A 22,802-nucleotide genomic window follows, 5' to 3' on the forward strand; every position below is an offset into this window, starting at 1 on the left:
TGTATTTGATGAGTTTGATGAGGGAAACCAATCCCATGAGCCTCCGTCGCGTAGCTCTGAGCAGCTCGCGGCTCTGCTCTGCCGTTCTAAAATTAGCTTGCACCAACAATTAATGGTAACGAACCTACTGCTAAAACTATAGGGATTATGCAATGGGCCAATTTGCCAAAATGTTGAACTATCCCTTTAAAATACTCTGTTACAAGCCAAAATGCTGTATTTAAAAACCATTATATCATCATTTATTGACATATGGGCTTTTTATTAGAGATGCATTTTAATGTTGTTTATATGGTGAAGGTGGAGATCATTTAAGTAGCCAGTAACTGCTGCTCCCTGTTAAATATACCTGTGTAAAAAGAATATTTTACTATTTAAATGTAACAGTATACAATAAAAATCTATAATATACAGTCAGCTTTATAATATAAAACATAAAAAACACAAGTTCTTGATTAAAATGTACTTGCATGGACATGAACATGAAGAAACAGAAAATAACTTCCCTCATGTTGACAAGATGGTTGACAATCAAAAGAAGAAATTTAATTTACTTAAAGAAACTTTGTAGTTTTTAAGTTGATTTAAAAATACACACAACAAAATGCATAACCAGTGTGAGACAAATGTCCACATTAAAACAAGACAAGACTTGGAAAAACAACATCAGTGCCTAAACATAAAACAAAGGTGCAAAAAATAACCTGTAATATTAAAATGCGGATGTCATGGGAGAATGAATATGTCTGATGTGTTTAATTGTCATGTTTTTGTTTTTTGTTTTTTTGCAGTTGTCTGAACCTCTGTTGCTCTGTAAATTGGTTTAATGTGGAAATTGAACAGTATTTTTAATCAAAGTCTACTATGTAGTTTCAATGTAAAAACCCTTGTTTACATTGCAGTGCTAAAAAGATAAAATAATAACACCATTATAATAATATTAATACGACTTTGATAAAGCAGAGAATGCATATAAAGCTTATTGGGTTATTAATTATAAATAAATCTAATAAAAATAAAGGAAGTACATGCATAAGAGATCAAGAAACTAATGTTTTATTGGTATTTTTGTATTTTCAGCTGAGTGACCTGCCTTCCTCTTTCAGCGTCGCCCTCTCTCCCACACAGCGATGTAATCAGTAAAAACTTTCCACTGATTCTATTTTAAACTCCGACCTGTAACATCTACCTCGTTCGTATGTGCTAGAGCCCACGCTGGAAACCAAAACCATTGCCAAAAAACTCAAATGTTCCCAAATGATGTCCCACCTGCACTCTGTGTTATGACACAGTAATGAGAGCAGTGGAAGTTGAGCCTTGTTGTGTAAAGCTAAAATAAAATAAAATAGTTCAGCGCCCACAGGTTCAATAAAGTTAGCAAATAACATTTAACAACCAAAATGTTTATGTCAGTAGGTGGTGGAGACCAAAATGGAGATAAAATGAGATAAATACTGGAAAACTCCAAATCAAATGAATCGCCATGTTGCCCTGTGTTTGCCGAATGTACAAATGTGTTTGTCCTATTATCTTTTAACAAGTGTGTGGGTTGTTTTTACTATTAATTTACAATTAATAATAACGTTTATTTATTTTATTTATTTATATAGCACCTTACAACATCCAGAACGATGAACAAAGTGCAACAGATAAAAAGAGAAAGAGGACACTGAAATGATAACATAAATGGCAAATGTCACGGGATATTAATTCCCACAAGAGGCCAAAAATGTCTGTAAATATAGATTTAAACCTGAAGCTCACTGGAGCCACAGTGTCATGATAATGTAATTGATATAATTAGAGGACATGGAATTAGTAAATGTAGACAGTACATTCACAATAGTGTCGTTGATGATCCAAAGGAAACTAATTGAAATTTTAAAAAAGAGCATAAAAAGTCACTAAACTTAAATGCGCATGCAAGCAAAGCAATGGCATCAATGAAGTAAAAAATAAAATTCCCCACAGGAACTAGTTTTATTGGAGTGAAACTGTAAAAATGGGCTCCACCTCCTTTTTTTTTTTTTTTTTTACCCTAAAGTACTGTAGGTAGTTTTGCTGGTTTTGTAAACTCGGGTTGTAGAGCAGATCCTGGAAAAAAAAAAAACAGGAAAAACAAGTTTGCATAAAAGCCCTCATTTCACAGAACAAGTTTTAGAGATAGCTTAGATACTGAACAACGAAAATCAGCTGTAAAAAACAACAACAATGTGTGTAAACTGTCAGTGCTCAAGACAGCACAAGATGTTTTAACGTCATTTTAGACAGTAAATAAGGCTGAGAGTGATGCAACAGTTTGACTCCAGTGGCAGGCATTGCAGTTTGTGGTTGTTACCTTCATCAACGTTGTGTTTCATCATATAAACCAGTGGTTTTCAATTCAGTTTTCAAAGCGGTCCAGTTAATGTTGGTTCTTTGTGTTTTGTAGTGATTATCATACAAAGTATAAACAGTAATTCTCTATTTAACAATAACTATATGATAGAAATGCTTTGTCAAACAAACATGTCAGGATAAAACAGCGTCTGGGGTCGTGATCCACATTAGTGACCTCTGACCTCTGTTATAAACAGAGCTGCCCTGCAGGTGAAGAAACATCTGAAGTCCCATCGTGTCAACACATCGTTAACCTGCCTGTTAACGGCTTCTCTGACATGCCATAAATTTGACCGTGCTGAGTTTCAAAAGACGCGTTGACGAAGACGTGACACGTGATAATTTTGTGTTATGTTTTGTTTTTGCCTCCTCAGCTTTCCATTTCCTCTGCACCTTGGGGGGGGGGGGGGGGGGGGATGTGTCTGTTGCCGCAGCCTTAATTAGTGATTAGTTGGCCTCAACTTATTAATATAAAGGCAAATTAGAGACCAATTTACTCTACTTACTCCACTTAAGACAATATTTTGGTAACACGTTTGATGAAGGAAATTTGTATTACAGTGGATCAGTTTTCATGGTATAGAAATATCTGTAATTTTAAAGTAACTACACACTACAAATTAAGTATTATATCCATTATAAACCAGTCATTAAGGAAATGTCAGTGCTTAATAAGATTATTCAAAAAGTAACAAACTATTTAGATGCACATTAATGCTGCACTTATACAATAATTCAGATGTGTACTCCAGTGTTAGATGTTTTATCATAGATGAGCTTATTAATCTATGGTTAAACGTTTATAACTGTGTATATAATATAATATACTGCTTAACTAATGGATAATAGTTAGTATAAAGTGTTACCAATATTATTTCAATCCAAATAATGTATGTGTGTCTATGTGTGTGTGTCTGTGTGTGGGAGTAAGGGTGAGTGAGGAAGGAGGGGGGTCTGATGTATCAGCTTCCTCCTTGTATAGAAACCAGAGCCTTGGCTTCCTGTTCGTCAACCTGACTCTTCGCTCACGTTCAGGTACAACCTCCCTCCCTCAAACACACACACACACACACACACACACACATGCATATACTTATATAGACAGAGACACATCCTATACCCCCGGTGCACAGGAACACTGGTACGTTTTTAGCATCTTGGCCTTGAAATGAGAAGCAGCAAAGTGTCGGCTCAGCTGTGGCTACTGTCCACTCAGACTCTGTTCTCCGGTATCACATGAACACACACACACACACACACACGTGTACAAACGTATAGGTGAGCTGTAGTTTCCACAGTATTTAGTGCATCGATGAATAATTCTGGCCGGTAAACAAACAAACACCTTGTGGTCCTATTGCAGTGAGTACTTTTCCATCTGACCACCTCCGACCAACTGTGGTTCAGTCAACATGATAGCTACTCACCCATTTAAACCTAATACTGTACAATTTATTATGCAGATTAAGAGATGGTAAACGTGTGGGGCCTCTGTTGATGAGATAAAAGTATATAGGACGATTTCCAGTCATTTTACAAATACATTGTGAAGTTTAAAGTGTTTTTTCTCACATTTTGACTTAAATAGCAGGTTAATTACAGGTGTAGCCTAACTCGTTTAGTTAATCATATCTCAGCTTCATTAAGTGCCACAACTCTCCACCTGAATATGATCAGTTTAAAGCAGAAGTAAGTGATATATTTGTGTTAATATAAGTCTTAAATAGTTATATCTTCCAACATCAATCACTTACATAGAGTGTTTGGACCGAAACACGGGTCTCTCAGTCACTCTGCTCTGCTCTGAGTCAAGGAGAAAACATTTATCGTATCCTACAGTTTTTATCCAATGAGGAGAGAGAACGGCATGCAGGGCTGTGTGTGCAGCCAAGGAACGCCGTGAATGTGGCGACGTAGGGACGAGGACTGTTATGGTGCGTTCAAGGAAACTCGTAACTCCTGTTTTTCCGACCTGTGAAGTTGTATCAGTTCGATCTGGTAGGAGTTCACAGGTCAGAAGTTACGAGTGGCCGTTATAGTGACTTTCACAGGTAAAACAGGTCGGAAAAACACGAGTGGCTACAAAGTCGTAAGTTGTGACTTGAAGCTGTAATTTACGATTTCAAAAGCCTGCCTGGAACGCAGCATTAGCGAAAACGACCGGATCGCTTACTTCTGCTTTAATAGGCTACAGTCATTATCGATGTTATCACTTACACTTTGTTTGTCTCCGTTGAGCATCATCCTCATATTCAGTCCTTTTGAAGTCAGACACATTTTGACCCAAAAGAAAAACACCAGTGTTTTAGTTTTACTGCTGCTTCACTTTCAGGTTCTTGAGTGCAGATGGTGTCAGTGTCACACTGTCACAATGAACTGGGCTCACAAACTGCTACTGTGTGAAATCATAATAAAGGCCTTAGCTTAGGTTAGGTAGCTTTACTGTAACATCATGACATCGTGTTCAGAAATGATCCTTTATTGCAGTTGTCAAGTCTTTAATACCTCATCACATTCAAGAGTTTGTAGATTTTCAATTTGCTCTGGACCGTATGCAACATTTGGATTGAACTGGATCAAATTTGTACAAATAGATCAGTGTTTGTTTTTGCCTGTTGTACAGTTTCAGCAGCTGCTGCTGTTTTCAAGCCAAGTAAAAAAAAAAAACCCTGCTAAGACTCACTAATACCCGGTGTCTTGCCAACGATGGAAAAGAGTTTAATCCGCATTCACACCTGGGTCAAATGACTCTGCAGTAGACACAGGGGTTTATTGACTCTGACCCTGGTATAAACACAAACCCACTGATGCTCCCGCTTTTTAATGTTGTTTTTGAGTTATCCGCCTTCTATATGTCACAATCTATACGTCTTTGAGATTATGTAGATTGCGGTGGAAGGTAAAAACTCAGGATTTACTCGTACTCATATTGTGTTGCTCTGTTAATCCATCATCGGAAATCAGTATCAGTATAAAAAACCCCAAACAAACAAACTTTAAAACCCACAAAACCTTTTATTGTAGTTATTATGTCCCTACATGAGCTCCCTATTTCCTTTCAAATCTGTTCAAACAAAGACTGAATAAGTTGTAATATGTTTTTTCTAATGTCATTTCATTCTATACATTTTATTGCACATTTAAGATATTCACAAAAACATGATTACGTTTTGACTGGTTATTGAAAACATATTTATTATATATTAGTACAGTGATGGTTAATATAAAGGCAACACAAAGTTATCAGAGCAATTAAAATGATCTTGATAAAAGATATGAAAAGACGACACACAAGCTGCATTAAAAAGTCTCATGGAGAGGATGATAAGAGGATGATCGTCTGGTCCGTTCCTCCAGTAGATCAGAGGGAAAAGTTTGATGTTTGTCCTGCATTTAGAAACTGAAGTGGGTCAACAAAGACAGAAAAAATTGTCTTTTAAAAAAAAACTTAATCTCAAAAGAGACTTCACTTTCTAAAGAAAAAGGGGCGTTTGGGGGGGAAAAGTCATCCTCTCCTGACAGACCGCAAGTCATCATCCTCCAGTATCATCCTCAGATTACAGCTGTCCAAAGAGGGATAATCTGAATCAACATGTCCACCAGAGGAGCTCCCAGGTCACTGTGGAGGTGAGTGGATATCTGCTGTGTGCTCGCGGTCGGCCAGGGCTCATGGGTCAGCCGACACGTTTTATACAGCGTCTTTGTCTGAGGCAGCTCGGGATGCATTTCTTCTCCGCCTTGGTGCCGGGCGACGCCGGGGTGGGTGATGCAGCAGACCCTTGTTTCCTGTGCACAGAGAAAGAAAGAGAAAGAAAGAAAGAAAGAAAGAAAGAGAGAGAAAGAAAGAAACCAGACACACAGGGGGAGAAATGAGAGGAGGAAGTGTGATTGAATGTTTGCTCTGGCAGGGACATGGGAGCGTTTAATTATTAAAACACAAGCTCCCGTGGCCTCGGACCGACTCGAGAGAAGTGCTGGTGGTGTGATCACAGTCCAGTGTGGCGGCGGCCAACACAAGCACAAACAGGCCAGTTGTTGTTTGTTATCCTCCGCTAAATGCATCAGTAGTGTAATAATGAGTGTGAGGGATGGACACATAACTCAACACAGATTCATTATCCCAAAATAATCGCTGCTTATTAAAAAAAAACATTTGCTGTGGAGTGGACACCTCGCAGGAACAGCTGAGTGTGTTCAGACACCTGTTTACTCTACAAACAACTAAACAAAAACAAACAACAACACCATCCCAAGTAGAGGGTATAGTTTTGATGACATTACTTACATTCATAAAGCTCTGGGGTTTTAAGGTGCCACTTTCTTATTTATGATATAATTAGGATTAATTAGTTATATACACTGTTGCCCATAAAGTTTTTTTTCCCCTCTTCTCATGTCATGATTGAGACAATGTGATTTATTCTTGATAGATAAATGTATATCATCTCAAAACTGATAACTGGGACTCAGTATGCAACCATTGTACCCGGTCAAAGGTGATTACTGATGTGTATAAATATGAATAAAAAGAGGAATGTGTCTGAAAACAAAATTCTTACAACTTTATGGACAACAGTGTATATATTATATTATATCCTCTATTAACCAAAATTGACATTATTAGTTCATTTTAAAACCTTTTGTATATAGGACCATTCATTACAAAGTTGTTCCTACATATATTAACTTTTCTATCTTTCTATCTACCATATTTCTACTTTTTAATCATTACAAGTTTGTTACAATTACAAGTTCCTAATGGTGACTCAAGTTTATCAACATTTGTTTTGTATTAGACTTAAACATCCATTTTAACCATGACTCTCCCTTTTTTTACTTTTCTCTTTTATTCTACATTTTGTTTTAAATTGAGTTCTTACTATTCCTTTTATTGTTTTTTATTCATTATCATATTGTCCATGATTAACTATATTGCATTTTTATAACTGCACACAGCACTTTGTTCAACTGAAGTTTTTTTTTTTTAATGTACTTTATAAATAAACTTTGACTTCACTAAACATGTTGCTGCATAAAGCTCAGATGGTTGAATGATGGAAGAGTCCCGGGACAGAGGTTCCTATGTATTGGCATTTACATCATCTTCTAAAAAAAGTAAATCGAGTATTATTGGCTGATCGATCACAGTCTGTTCCTGGAGGACGGTTCCTCACCTGGACGGGGCGGCGGCTGCAGCAGCGTCTCTGTTTCCGACCTGCTTCATCAGCTTCAGCAGGCGACAGACCTGCCGCAGGGTCATCTTTGGAGCGCCGTGGCATGTCAGGCGGGGTCGCGGGGTGCAGCGAGGGCCCCGGTATGTGAGGAGCGACAGATAGTTGCCCCCCCTGGGTCCTTTCCCAAACAGCTGCAGGGGCTGAATGATGGCATAGCAGGACGCAAACTGACAGTAATGGAAAAAAGGAGAGAGAGAGACAGAGTATAGTAGTTTGTTATTAGATGTTGTGATCTCAAATCTGTTTCCCCACATCCTCTGCTCAGTGGCTGATGAACTGTAGTGAGTATTTGCAACTGACTCTGTTCTGTTTTCACACTACATACCATCTGATCACTGATGCATCATTGGAAATACTGGCAATCATTTATTTATAAATTGCAATTATTGTCGCCATCCCTATCCGACATGTTAATCTACCAGAACATAACTGTGATACTCATGCACATATCACACCATTTTAATTAGCGTACGAGCCACTGTCTTCCTCTGGCAGACTTAATCACCTGCTCCATCAGAAACCCAAGACACACACACACACACACACACACACAAACAGGGCCGATCACACAAAGTGAATTCAGCTGTGCAGATTCATTTACAGGACCGACACTTGATCGTGTACTCTGGCCTTCCAACGGTTGTTTACTCATGCACACTGACACACACACTGACACACACACAATAGTTGACCTGCTACAGCAGTGTTTCTCAACCTTGGGGTCGCCTGAAATGTCTAATAATTGATTTTTAAAAAATTACTGATAAAAATATTCTTTTAATTATTATTCTTTTAAAAAATGATTATTAAAAACACCACACACAATCTTAAACAACTGTATTCTATACTTTCACTTTCTCGAATATAAAGTTCAAATAAAATGCAGCACATATTTTTGAAATTTTTGATGTCAAAATGGGGTCACGAGCCAAAAAAAGGTTGGGAACCACTGTGCTACAGTATATCTGAGTTGTCATGTGCAGAGAAAAGCAAAACCTGTTGATCAGAACGCATCAATAACACAATTACATTTCACAAATCAATCAGGTTTCTTAAAAATGTGGATGTTGTAGACAGTTTAACCTCTATAGGTCACTTCCACTGACTGAGTTCTTCACCTTTACCTGAAACATCAGTCACAGCACATAACGGACATAACTGAGACATTTCTACAGTTTTTTACCTAGACATGCCTAAATAAAAAAATAAAAAAAATATATACACACCACACTCACACATACAGAGATACTTACAGGAACAACGGTTGCCATGGATGCGTGTTGAAGCTCTGCAGCAAAGAAAATGATTGTTAGCATGTGAATCGTTGTCTTCTTATACACGCCGGCATGACCGGGCGCCAGATGACAGGCCAATCGTTCCTCTAAAAACACAAAATAACCCCGCCTACCTCTGACATCACCACATCGAGGTCTCACACACACACACACACACACACACACACACACACACACACACACACACACACACTTGCATGTAGATTCGGGTTACACACAGTGACATGCAGCCTATTGCTGAGGACTCTTTTGTTGTCGCAGGTTATATTTAGAAGCAGAAGTAATTTTAGAGGATGAGGGGTAAAAAATAAAACCTGGGGGAGGTTGATGAGCGGGAAAGAGGCAGATGGGGGAGTGGGAGATGATGAGAAAGAGGAGAAATGTGACAAAAGAGGAGAAAAAGACAGCAATGGGGGACAAAAGACTGTGTCAGGGTAAAGGAGGGAGGGAGGAAAGCAGCAGGCGTCACACAGTGTAAGGTGACGTGCCCGAACAATGTGAGGCACCGATGCGTTATATATCATCAGTCAGTCCAATATTACACACATCAGTGACGGGAAGTGACAATAGACGACTGGACACTCACTCACTCACTCTCTCACTCTGCTGGTGTGTTTTCTGTTCTGTGAAGAGAAGAGAAGAGAAGAGAAAGAGGAGAATAGATAGATAGATAGATAGACAGATAGATAGATAGATAGATAGATAGATAGATAGATAGATAGATAGATAGATAGATAGATAGATAGATAGATAGATAGATAGATAGATAGATAGATAGATAGATAGATAGATAGATAGATAGATAGATACCGTAGATAGATAGATAGATAGATAGATAGATAGATAGATAGATAGATAGATAGATAGATAGATAGATAGATAGATAGATAGATAGATAGATAGATAGATAGATAGATAGATAGATATACTTTATTGATCCCAATCTGGGAAATTACAGTGCAGCAGCAGCATTACACAGACACACAGTGACGATAACAACATATAGTATAAGAATATAAAGAATAAGAATATAAACTATACATAATAAAATAGTAAAATATAAAGAACAAACTATAGCCTACATAATAAAATAGAAGAGCTGAACTGGCAACGCATCAAAACATCAGTAAACATCATTCAAACACATGCCATCTGGGTACGAACCCACAGGCTGAGGTTCACTCACATGGAGTGGATTTATCTATATGCAGGAAAAAATAACAATTGGAAAATTTGGGTGAAACATAAAATTTAGGGTTAGAGAATTTATTAGAAATTTTAGAAATTTATTATCTCTTTAATTCTTTAATCATCTACAGTAACATCCCTTCAGATTTATCTTCCCTCCGATTGCCGATTAACAAAAAAGTCTAAAAAGTTGACAGTATGCTGTAAATCTCCAATTACACACAGAGAAAATATTTGTTTTTTGTTTATTATCAGTAATTTCCATATAGTATATATATAATTGTCTATCCTGCTGATCTGCCGAGCATAGACTGAAAGATTGTTTAGCAAGTAGCTAATTAGGAGTGAGTGAGCTAATTCTTCTCAGTTTACCCCAATTAGTATCAAATTACGAAGCTGTTTCCAGGAATCTACGAAATGGATTTGCATTTACTGATTTGTTTCTTTTTTGTAAGTAAAAGGGACTAAAATGTTTCAAATTTCCTGTTTCAATGTTTCCTTAAAAAAAAGGGTTAAGGGGGGAATTAGATTAAAATATTCATATTGATCTATGTCACAAAAGAGAATATGTGTTTATTAAAACGTGTAATCAAATCACTTCACTTTTCCATTTTAATTCCAGAGCTACAGATGGAGATATTATCTGAACTTTTTGTCTTTAAAAAACAAGAGTTGGTTAACTGGAACAATACACAGAAGAAATGCGGCCTGCTACCTCTTGTTTTTCCTGCAATGATCAATAACACCAGTCAGTGCATAGTTTATTAATTGTCGACTCTGACAGACCCTGTCTCCTGTCTCTAAAAACAAAGCTGAAATGAGTGTGTGAAAGTTTCCTGCTAACACCTCGAGTGCTGTTCCTTCTCACCCTTTAGTCATCATCAGCTCATTATGGTTTCATCATCACTTTGCTGTTAAACTATCTGCCAAAATAAAAGACTAAAGACTTCACAGGTTTCATTTGAAAAAAAAAGAAGACAAGAGGTATCATGTTTCGCCAACTCTCTCAAAACCCTCTATTTCAAGCTTTTCTCTAGGCCTATCTTGATCCTCTCCTGCCCCCTGCTGTTTTCTACACCACCCTACCTCAAACAGGTCAAATGTGGCATTTTGTGGGGTTTAGTTACTGATAAGACAATGCAATGTATTATACAAATTTATGCAATAATCTATTCTACTGACTCTAATCAGATTATGGTTAGTGGTGTGATCTCACTCTGATTGATAGTCAGTCATGGTTAGCCAGGTCCAACCAGCAACCATGCACCAGGGCACTGAGGTTTCCTGCAGCTGATATGCCATCTGTGTTTTTATTTTAGATTTAAAAAATAAGATAAGATTGACACACCTGGAGTCAGACTTTATTTTTCTTGTCCCACCCTTATTTTTCTGCTAGTCCCTGTCCAGCCATTTGTTTGTTTTGTTTTGTTTTTGCATATGATTAACATCACTCTGTCCATCATGACCTCATGATGACACCCACAGCTCATTGCATGTTCACCCAGACACACAAGGCGGCGCCAGTACATAGGCTAAGAGCTGGGTCTGGCTACTTCCCTGATTTTGTCAAATGAACTCCTACATTTCCAGTTGCGCTTTAAAATCTTGTTTGTATTTATTTATTTATTTATTTCATTGTTTTATATTATTTCGTTAAGACAGTTGTAAGCTACGGTTAGTTCATGTCTCCTTAGGTGAACTCTGATAATATCTTGGAGGGTAACCTACATATGGCGTCCTATAGCCTACTAAAAAGAAAAAAAAAACTGACACGTTGTCTGTCCCCTAAACATTACACTACCTAACAGTGGGATGTGACTGATATAAAAACACGTGTTAGCCTATATTTTTTATAATCTTAATTTTCTTGCGTTCTTCATTTCGGGGTGCACCTGTGGTGGGTCATATTCCCCATACCACTTGAAGGCAGCATCAGTCCGCCTGTCTGCTCGGTGAAGATAAAGACGAAGGGGGTGCGTAGAAAAAACAACAACACGCCCCTTAGTTTATGAGGGGAATAGATAAAATCCTTAATTTTATCGCATATTTTCAAAAAGTTAATAAGTTATCTGTTTTTTAAATGTTCTGTTTTAGATTTGGGGTGAGCGGCTTGCACGAAACCGTGATCAAGGAAGTTTTTTGGAAGTTGGTATATTAGCTAGCCTGTATTATACCAAGTCAGGACAAACTGGCGATTTAATGTATGGTTTACTGCAGATTGGGTCATTTAGCTTTACGTTATCAACTTGTTTGTGTTAGCAACCGGGCGTTACATGCCTCAGAGTATGGACAGGCATCTTATCTGGTGGATCAGGAAGTGATGACGGACTAACATGACAGTTCTTTGAATGCTATGTCAATCTGCACCTGCACGTCTCTGATCAGCGTCGATTTAAATTATTCATAACAAAATATATTAATTTGTTTTGTTTTGTTTTTTTAGATTGAGATTTGATTTAATTAGTGGGTAATTTGAGCTTTTACTCTACACATCAAACGAGAGGAGATTCCTGTAGCCTCGGGACAGTTTTCTCAGCAACAGGTGCGTCTCGCTGGCTGCGTTCAGGGGACGTATCGTAATTGGGTATCCCCCTCACAGTCTTATGTAAAAACTCACCTTATATCAGCTTAAAGGTGGATAAAACTGTTGTATATTAGTTGAAAATTACTTATTAACGAGTATAAATCCCCAACAAAGACAAAACTTTACACTTTTTCGCATTTTGAAACTTATGCAAAGCGTTACGAAAGTTACGCCGTCGTTTCGCCCAGACTTTTGTTGGCGCTCCTGAACGCCTCACAGACCCCGCCCCCCTGTCGGTCCCCCTGTCTTTCACTTGCAGTTGCGAATCCTCAGACTGTCACGGCCGTTGGGGTGTAAACGGCTGAGTTGAGCTCTTGTTGTCAAGTCGACGGTTGGTCCTCCGAGGAGGTCTTTCTCTCTCTCTCTCCTCTTTCTCTCTTTCTTTCTCCCTCTCTCCCTCCCCGTGTGTGTGTGTTAAGCTTTCGGTTCATCAGGTGGACGCTCTCACTCACTCACTCACTCTGCATCCATCCAGCTGTCTGTCAACATCACGGAAGGATGTCCCCGTCCACGTCCCCCCGGTTCTTCACGGAGCGGGAGGTCAACGGCCACTGCACCAAGGAGTCCTGCTGGGTGTTGCTAGGCACCAGGGTGTACGACGTCACCGCCTTCCTGAGGATGCACCCCGGCGGAGAGGCGCTGATCCTCCGCCGCTCGGGCAAGGACGTGAGCCCCGAGATGGAGGGACCCCCGCACCGGCACTCGGAGAACGCCCGGCGGTGGATGGAGCAGTACTACATCGGGGAGTTGGACAGAAACAGCGGCGCCGACGACGAAGCACAGGTGGGTTGACTTGACTTGACTTGACTTGACTTGACTTGACTTGACCTCACACCTGACCTCACCTGCAGGGCCGTTGTATAGGGGAGAAAGGTGATGATAATTCTAGGGGCCCAGCGCCCAGTGGGGCCCATAAAAAACCCCAGTAGTCTAATCTTTGTATGACTGATTTATTCTGCGTAAGACCCTGACTAATACTCATAGTACACTGTAAAAACTCAACATCTTTCCAAGAATATTTGTCTTATTTCTTGTCCAAATGTCTCATTTCTAGTCAAAACTAATCTCTTTCCACTTAAAATAAGACTCATTACCTAAAAAATAACTTGTTTTTAGATAATTCTCACTTAAATTCACAATAAATAGAAAAATCTGCCAGTGAAAGTAAGTTTTTTGTGCTTGTAGTACTAAGAAAGAAAAACTTGCTCCTCTATCAGATTTTTTCTACTTATTCCAAGTGAAAATCTGCTTGAAAGAAGTAAAAAAGTGTCTAAAAACAAGCTACTTTTAATATGATGTCTTATTTTAGGTATAATGAGATTTGTTTTGACTAGAAATTACATTTTGACTAGAAATAAGACAAATATTCTTGCTAAGATACTTGAGTTTTTGCAGTGTAATGCTGCATTAGCATCCAAACAAAGAAGGCTAAATAAAAAACGATAATACATACGTACGTAGTCTAAGAAAAAAAAAGGAAAAGTTAGGGGGAGGGGCCCACTTTAGTATTCTTTAAGGGGGCCCAGAATTCCTAGCAACGGCCCTGCTCACCTGTGCCTACTAGCTGGCTGCATGGTTTAGGTTGACGAAACCTGTTGCAAAGTGTATAACTATTAGACACTAACAAGATTCAAGATTAAAAAGTGTATTGCCATGTCAACAAGTAGAATCAAGTTGATAGGAATGTGTCTTGGTTTTTGCTCTCACAGAGAAACAATGCAGTACTCCCACCCCGCATACACCACAATAAATGATACACACAACAGGCTACCGTACAATGCAATATATGGGGAGGACAATGCCCAGCAGCGTCACATTCAGCATAAGTGCCAGTGCGAGGAGAAAGTGCGATTAGTGCAAATTCAAATGTATGATGGCTTGGAGGTAGGTGCTGTCTCTAAAGCGAGATGTTCTACATTTAATACTTCTATATCTCCTGCCTGATGGGAGGAGATTAAAGAGGTAGTGTGCTGGGTGAGAGTGATCTGCTCTAATTTTATTGGCCAAAACAACACATGTTATCTTTTGGGAAAGTTTATAATTTTCAGGAATCTGTCAGGCCACTGGGTTATAGAAACAATGGCCTCCAGGCAAGGTTGTAGCTCCCTTAGGTGGTTTTTTCAGCATGTGGACAGTAAAATACACAAGTTGTTTGGTTTCTTTTTACATAGACATCGATTGGCAAACAATGGCACGTGCCTACCCTGTCATGTGTCTGTATGTTCTGTGCCTGAGGAGCTGAATAACTCTCCCACTGTGATATCCTCTGAACTTATAACGACATGTTTTGGGGTAAACCGGTTTGGATGTGTTTATAGACTGCATATGATATCAGATACAGTGGTTTGTCAATGGTGTTTAGAGGCAGTGGAAAGCCGATAGGGACTCGGGAGCTGTTTGGCTCACTGGATAATAGGTGAATAATTGTCTCTTACCTGACTTTACTAGACTTTTAGGAAGAAGGGAAGGAAGAAGGAACTCCCTGTCCTCCTCCTCCTCCTTCTCCTCCTGGACTGTATTGATTATAGGGGCGGGAGTGAGGGAGTCAGTGGAAAAAGACACACAGGGAGGGAGCTGGTTCAATGCTTGTGTAATTTCTATATGAGGTGAAGGAGCAGAGCAGGGAAGGGCAGGTGTAGGTGATAGTGTAGACCTCAGGGGTAGGTGAAGGGTGGGTGTGGGGGTCAGCAGCGTTCATGAATGATTCAAAAGGTGTGTGTGTGTGTGGGAGAGAGAGAGAGAGACCAAAAACTGGTTTCTCTTGTCCCAGTAAGCATGGTGGGAGCTACAAACGAGGGAAAACATGAGGGGAAACCTAAGACTTTTCCATTGCTTGTTGGGTGAATCCACACCCAATTTAGCTCTTTCCGTCTGTGTGAGTTTCTGTGTGCGAGAGCAGAGACTAGAGAAACCCGAGTTTGCATAAATCTCATGCCAACAGAGTTGACATTTACATGACTTGCCCACTCTCATGTGTGTGTCCGTGTGTGTGTGTTTTCATTGTCGCATGTTGGTAAGCAAAGTTTATGCCTTTTTGTTTCTTTATCTTCTGCGGACACTAATGCATCAGTTGGTGGGGGATTGAAGTTGTATGTTTTTTGTTTTTTTCACATCAGCCAGTTTTTACAGGCAGGATGAAGGAGGTGTTAGGCTATAAACATAGTTTGACGGTGAATCATACTCACATTTTTTTTTTTTTTACACTTTTTTCTGCTAACATGTCATTTACCGCAAAAAGTAAACTAAACATCACGTTTCCCCTTTTAATTTTAATTACAGCTTCTTTTCACACGATGCAGTCATGAGATAAGATGCGACCATCACCTCATGATTTTGTAGAAAAGACGTTTATTCTGGTATTGATTTATGATGAGCCAGCTGTACTGAGCAGGTGACACGTCCAGCTTCTGGTCAAGTCTGACAATGGAGGTCTTGAGAAAAATTCCAGCCCAGTCGCTGACTGAATCACCAGCACATTCCAGTGGTTAATGAAACGGGGTATAATCCATCCTCCAGGTATGCCAGGAGTACAAAACGTTCACTTTTTTTATTCTCACTTATAGGAACCTTGGCCTAATTGCAAATGTCAAACCTAACCCACGTTTTCTTCTTTAATAATTTGCCTGATGGGGTTTGGAGGGCATTTTCACCAAGCAGCCAAATACCAGTGCAGTCACCTTTTCAGTTGCACAATGACTTAAAAGCAAAGTTAATGCTTTCCTTGGTTTGCGTCCAATGGGAAGGTCGGTTACGGATTTAATGTCATTATGCCAAATATTGTTGTTTGTGAGGAGAATGAAATTGCATAATAAGTCTGTTGTTCCCTCGTTGGATCACTCTCTCCATCGCTGAGCAGCTGACAGTGGGACTTGAATGTCAGCGGACGTCACGCAGTTTTAGACTTGAGGCGCGACCGAGCTTTAGTGCAGGGTGGGAACCTCATTAATCAGTATTGTGATACGATCTGATTTGTTTGTGTGACCGAATTAGTGTTATCAATATCCAAAGAGATTTGTGCCAGTGTGCTCGATGGTTTGTCATACAGTATACGGCAGATAGACAGTATAGTCACAGTTCATAGTGAAAATGATTAGGTCATAAAATAGATCTAACTTATTGATAGCCAGTCTACCTACAGTACAGCAATTTCTCTCTCCTCTTTCTCTCTCTCTGTCTCAGCTCAGTCAGGTGTTGCCACGTGTCTCCAGTTTCACAATAAAAGCCCGTTGCACAGTCGCTGTAATTGCAACTTCAAGACGGCGGCAATGGGCAGACCCCTGCTGAAAAATGTATACAGGGAAACATTGGCCTCAGTTATCCTGATACTGCAGAATCAGACGGTTATATCATTGTTTTACTAGACAAACTATCATGATACTGTAGTGTAGTGTCATCTCGTGCCTGGATTTCAGATAAAAGTTTCAGGGGGAATTAACATGCTCAAACTACAGCCTAAGCAGTACATGTTTGAAATCTAATGAAGTTTTCCCAATGCAGTAGGTGCCAGGACTATAGTGTACTACCCTGGATGCATTTTCAAGACAAGACCTGTCAAGACTTAACAAACAGAAGGAGATGCTGTTGAGATTTTTCTGTGTTTGTACAGAGTATAAACGTAGACAGACAAATATAAGACTTTGTTTTAGGTTTAGGTTGTGCCTTAGAAAGACAATAAGGGGGGGAAGATGGTATCTTTCTTGTTTGCATAAGAGGTGAGGCTACGTGTACCCTTTAGTAAAACTGGTGAATTTTACATTTCCAGTATTTCCAGTTAGGATTTGTATTGCGGTTACAGATTCACCTCCTCACCTTAATACCCAGACACGTCACTCAAGGATAAAGAATAAGCCACTACCAGAAACCTTAGTGCTAATTAAATCCATTCATTCACAAAGTTTTTGGTGGATTCTCGTCCTTTTTTTCCCCCCAAACACAAAGTTGTGTGAGTAAGTGAAGTCACCTGAGGCAGGACTTGATGTCTCAGTGTTTTTGACATCAGTGGGACACCAGAGAGGAGGGTCTCCTGGAGCTGAATCTGCAAAATTGGGACGGGGGGTTGGACAATAACTTTTAGAGTGTGCGTGTGTGTGTGTGTGTGTGTGTGTGTGTGTGTGTGTGTGTGTGTGTGTGTGTGTGTGTGTGTGTGTGTAAAGACTTTGTTCGTGTGTTTGAGAGCAGGTTTACAATCAAACACAGGTGCTGTTTACACCGTCAACAAATTAAACTGGTTTGTATTAGATGCAGATTGCCTCTCTACAGAGACAGTGTTTTTAAGTGCTTTGCCCCACTGGAGAAAGACCCCAGAAATAACAGTTTGATCTTTCAGCTCGAGGTTATAATATGTCTCTCATGTTCTTTACTTTTATTATTCACCCTAATGTCACCAAAAAGACCATTTTGGTGTTGTTGAGTTGTCACAGTAGCACAGTAGTAGAGATGCTGTTGTCCAGCAGGACTGGTATCAGGATGGATCATTTCTTTGATTGTGTTGCATTGTGTTGAAAAGTCTAGTTGCTTCAGATGCAACAGGGGTAAAAATTTTTTCATTTTTTTCTCTATATCCATCATTTGCGTTAACAAAAATGAAGCTGTATTATGCAAGAAATTCAGAACATATACTAAACAGTTTAGGAATAGGAAATCAATAAGAGGTGCAAGACAAACTGTAAGTAAACCTGTGAAGTTGTTTCGAACTCCATTTTCATGTTTGGGGGAAAACACAACAGAAGCCAGCACATCCTGACCTTTTGACGCTACTGTTGGTCAAGTTTCAAGACAGCTGCTTCCTACATTTCCCAAAATGCAACCTGGTAGCATCTTTTAGCCAGAGGCCCTCACTATGAGGTGAATGCCCTTGGCCGCGTTTCTCAGATTCGTTAAGAAGCTCTTAAGCGATAAGCGCTTAAGAGGAAGAAGAACGCTGTGAAAGAAGGACGTGTTTCTCAGAGTCGCTCTTAGCTTAAGAAGATCTTTCACTAAGAAGGAAATCGAGCTGACCTACGCTTAAGAGTCTTCTTAGCATCCAAAGCTCACAGATTCAGCTGCGTAAGGCAAATCAATATTACACTAAGCGAGATATTAAAACAGTGTGCATCGTATATGTTAAAAACATATTTATGTGCCAAAATAAAAAACAAAGAGATAAAAAATAGAATAAGAACAAGAATAGCCAAATATGAGGAATAACATTTTTATTTTTTGAGACTTTCCAAAAGTTTTCCAAAGCCAAAGAAGACATCATGTCTGTTCTGAACTGATTTTTACATGTAAAATAAATTAATCAATAAAACACAACAATATAGATTGATCTGGACCTATGGCCCATCTTTCTTCTCTTATTCCTCTCTTATCCCTCCATCCCTCTGGTTATTGAGGGAAGTTATGATTCAGTACTTCAATACTACAAACCAACAAATCATTCAATCTCCGGTGTAAAGGTATATACTAACTACAGTTTTGCGTATACCTTGTCAGGGCAACTTTAGTAAAGTGGTGAGGTGCTTAATGGTGTGTCAATCACGGAGCTGCACCTTTGTTTGCTCTGTTTCTGTCATTTTGTTTGGAAGGGATTGAGCCTGTGGTGCGTGTCTACCTCTGCACAGGATGTGGAAATCTGCCTAATTTTCATGTTTGTCTCACTATTTCTTTGTGAGCACAGACTTGGAATTTCAACCATCCCAACAGGGACAAAGGGCAGCGGCTGTCGTGCGTATGCCTTAACCTACAGGAGCATGTGGCTGCACAGTCATGACCTTGGGAGGATAATGCACATATTGTTGAATGAGTGAATTACAATTAAGTGAGTGCCCCATGAATGGATGCATGAACAAGGGAGATTGTATGGCAGCGGGGCTGGGACATATGGATGGGACAGGATGTGAGTCGACCAAAAGTTAAATTTAGGAGCATGAACAGGAAGAAGTTTGAGGCCAAAATAAAGATTCAGTGTGAACAAACTAGTATTCTAGCTTGCAGAGTAGAGTACGGAGGTTGTGATGATGGATGCTGATAAGTTTTGTAGCTGGAATGCTGAAGGGCGAGCGGGTCGGACTGGTGCAGCGCTGGAATGTGGACTTTCATCATGCATGCATCTTTCTTTGCTCAATGATGTGATTGTCTTTCATCGGGGGACACACAGAGAGGAGAGACTGAGCACAGTGGTTAAAATATTAATATTCTAATGTTCAGTTTAATATTAACACCTTGTGGTTACGGTCACATGTTGGAACAGTTTATTTTTGGCGGCATATTGGTCATAAAATGGGGTTATTTATTAAACGCTACATCACCGCAGGCAGGTTAGGTATCTACATGGGTAAGAGCTAATCTCATCACAATAAAGAAATGGCTCAGTGTTTACCAAGATGGCGGTCGGTGTTGTGGTCCGTGTGACTCAGCTCCTCTGTTTACGTGTCGTCGGTTTCTCCCAACAATCTGTTCAGGTGAACTTACCTTTTACAACTCCTATAAGAGCTGCTCGGGGTTTATCGCCGCGGTGATGCATTACCAAGCACGTTGTTTATCTCCGCTACCATAGAGACTGCCAACATGGCAATTAACACTGCAGGGCCTCAGGTGGCTCAACTCATCGCCACGGTAACACCTTGAAAAGAGAGAGGACAGGAGGGCCGAAGCGGAGGGAAGCTGCCGTGGACGGTCAGAGGGGATGGAGAGCAGCGTATGTTTGAAAGGCGCAATTGATTAGGGCAAAGGTCTCACAGGAAAGCTGACGTTACTCTTTTCTCTTATTGTTTCTCTGAGGCCAGTCCTGAGGCGGCGACTTTTACTTTTACTTTTACGCACGGATGGACCCTTTATTTATTATATGACACTCTGCTAATATGTAATAATATAGAAATGAACAATGGGATTGAACTTTTCCCAGAGTATTATGATATACTGTTACTTATTTACCAAACAAATAAGGAACGACATTTGCAAAAAGTAAATACTAGAGGGGAAAATAATAAAATTCTTAATTTAAAAGTGTATAAAAAGGGAAGGTTACATAGTGTAAATTAAATGGGTCAGGTCTGTGTGTATATGCTTATTGTTGACATTATTAGTCATATCCCTTCCCTTCTCTCAGTCGTTCCCTTTATCCCACCTTGTTCTTTCTTCCATTATTCATCCGTCCATCTTGTCATCTGTACATAAAGACAGTAAAGCTGCTCTTTGCAGCGAGTGAGGCCGTGTGTATACAGCATCTAGGGATACAACAGGTTGGGTTAAAAGCCCAGGGGGGGGGATCCAACAATCACACACACACATACTATACACATACACACAGACTCATAGGTGTGCTGTTGCAGAAAAGAGAAACAGACAAGATTCTCAGACACACCCGGAGGTGAAGGAGGAGGAGGAGGAGCAGGAGATGGAAATAAAGGCAGCCTGAAGGAGTTGAGCCGTTGTGTGGTGGTGCTTACCGAACAGGTTGAGAGAACAAGGCCGGCGTTTCTGATCTGGGTATTTTGCATACAGCGGCCTACGACCTGGCTGCTGTTTAGACTCTGGCTATGATCTGGTTAGGTTAGGGGAAGCTTTGTGCGTGTCGTCTCCTGAAACAGGTGTGGAGAGTCAGCTGACGGTGTGCAGTTGCAATTAGCGACAATAAATAAATCTGTTCTATGTGTGTGTGTACAGTATGTGTGTAGGGGAACTGGTTCCCTTCGTTAGCTCCATGTCAGGTCTGTGCCAATCCTATTACCACTCACTCAGTATCAAGTTATGTTACACACCAATATATTGGATTTTAACCATTGCAGATTTAGGCTAAACTGGGAAGCAGTGATATAGACTCTCATAAGACAAAGATTTACACAGCCCACTGATGGTTGTTGGTTTATTTATGATCATTTAATCATGTAAATTCATATTTCTTGGGGTCCAGGGTTCAGGTAAAGTATAACTTTGTTCACTTTGTGCTAGAAGGTATTCTTGTCCCAAATTAGACACACACTCCTGTGATGGAAACAACACATACAAACACACACACCTGAATAACAACATGTGACCATGCACGTTTGATGCCCAGAAACGGTTGCTTTTCTCACTTAACTTGAAAGTGAACGTTTCTGTGTCATGTGATGTGGAAATCAGGACACCTAACCCTAACCCCACGACGCTGCGGTTGTTAAAAGTTTGAAAACACGCCGACTGAGGGCGTCTCCCCTTCCACTACATAGCCTTGATGATGACAGATCGAGAAGTGTTTGTTGTTGTTCTACAATTCACTTTTTGTTTGAGTGAACTGCATGTCATACTTGTCATATTTGTCATACTTGTCAGTGCAAGTGACACTTCAGTGACACAGCATACTGTATGTTTGGATATTCCATAAGAAAATCAACGACTTCTCTACTGCACAGGAGAGAAAAATGGGAATGGGAACATGATATTTAGCAGACTGGTGCAGCTGTGTTGAATTCCTATGTGTGTCCAGTAAAGATGATTAATTATTAAATGCCTGTCTACATTGAGACTTTGTTGATTATGTTTACATGGCCAAGCAGTGAGTCATTTAAGCTCAGTATCTTCAGTTTCTTCACTTTTTTATTGAGAAATCATGTAATATATAATATATACAGTATACGTATATACATATTCAGGATATTGCCACATGGTGAGGGTGGTGTCAGTATTTATATTGCACTAAGCTCACCTGTTGCCTGTCTGAAGGTAGTAACATGACACCCTCTGCACAAACGAGGTAGCTACACGAAGCCTCAGATTCTTGTGTGTACACTCGTGCACACAACAGGCGCAAAGAGAGCAAAGGTGGATTCTTGAGTCCTGACCGTTCAGGTCCGACGGGTTTTTTAGTTTGAGGGAGACGGCTGATCTTGTTATCTACACACATCACATGCACACACACACACCTTTTATTGTTTCCCTGCTGACCCATCATCAAAGTAATGCAGTTTGTAGCTCTGAACTCCAACCTTATAAAAATCCAACACTTACCCTCTTCTCAGTCTTAACCCTCAAACAAATTCAAACACGTGTGGCTCCCACAACGCTGTCCAACCTCACAGGTCTGGTTGGCTCCTGATGTGTTGTACTGTACAGTGTTAAGACATTCATTTCATACCTGGAGGATACCATAGTTGTTTATGCTGC

The 22,802-nt window shown here is 39.8% G+C and overlaps 1 protein-coding gene and 1 pseudogene across 2 annotated transcripts; one reads left to right on the forward strand and one right to left on the reverse strand.

Moving 5' to 3' along the window:
• Nucleotides 1-5,797: 5,797 nt before the first annotated feature.
• Nucleotides 5,798-13,269, reverse strand: LOC146986215 (uncharacterized). Of its 2 annotated transcripts, none has more exons than XM_085779915.1 (4): nucleotides 13,137-13,269; nucleotides 8,867-8,901; nucleotides 7,554-7,780; nucleotides 5,798-6,165 (listed from the first exon to the last, which is right to left on the reverse strand). In XM_085779915.1, exons 2-4 carry the CDS (start codon nucleotides 8,882-8,884, stop codon nucleotides 6,054-6,056), a joined length of 357 nt encoding a protein of 118 aa, XP_085636041.1. In that variant the 5' UTR covers nucleotides 8,885-8,901; nucleotides 13,137-13,269; the 3' UTR covers nucleotides 5,798-6,053. The 2 variants fall into 2 exon arrangements, with proteins under 2 accessions (XP_085636041.1, XP_085636040.1); XM_085779914.1 differs by having other exon boundaries at nucleotides 13,141-13,235.
• LOC146986216 (fatty acid 2-hydroxylase pseudogene) lies at nucleotides 12,999-13,472 on the forward strand (annotated as a pseudogene).
• Nucleotides 13,473-22,802: the final 9,330 nt, after the last annotated feature.

Source organism: Trachurus japonicus, chromosome 6, assembly GCF_045865225.1.
Source record: "Trachurus japonicus isolate A0001 chromosome 6, Traja_1.0".
NCBI lineage: Eukaryota > Metazoa > Chordata > Actinopteri > Carangiformes > Carangidae > Trachurus > Trachurus japonicus.

What these genes read in the sequence shown, in the direction of transcription:
- LOC146986215 (XM_085779914.1), bottom strand. An exon ending in CCATGGCAACCGTTGTTCCT is followed by an intron (nt 7,781 to 8,866) that starts GTAAGTATCTCT and finishes CATTACTGTCAG; the next exon opens with TTTGCGTCCTGCTATGCCAT. An exon ending in GCAGCCGCCGCCCCGTCCAG is followed by an intron (nt 6,166 to 7,553) that starts GTGAGGAACCGT and finishes CTCTGTGCACAG; the next exon opens with GAAACAAGGGTCTGCTGCAT.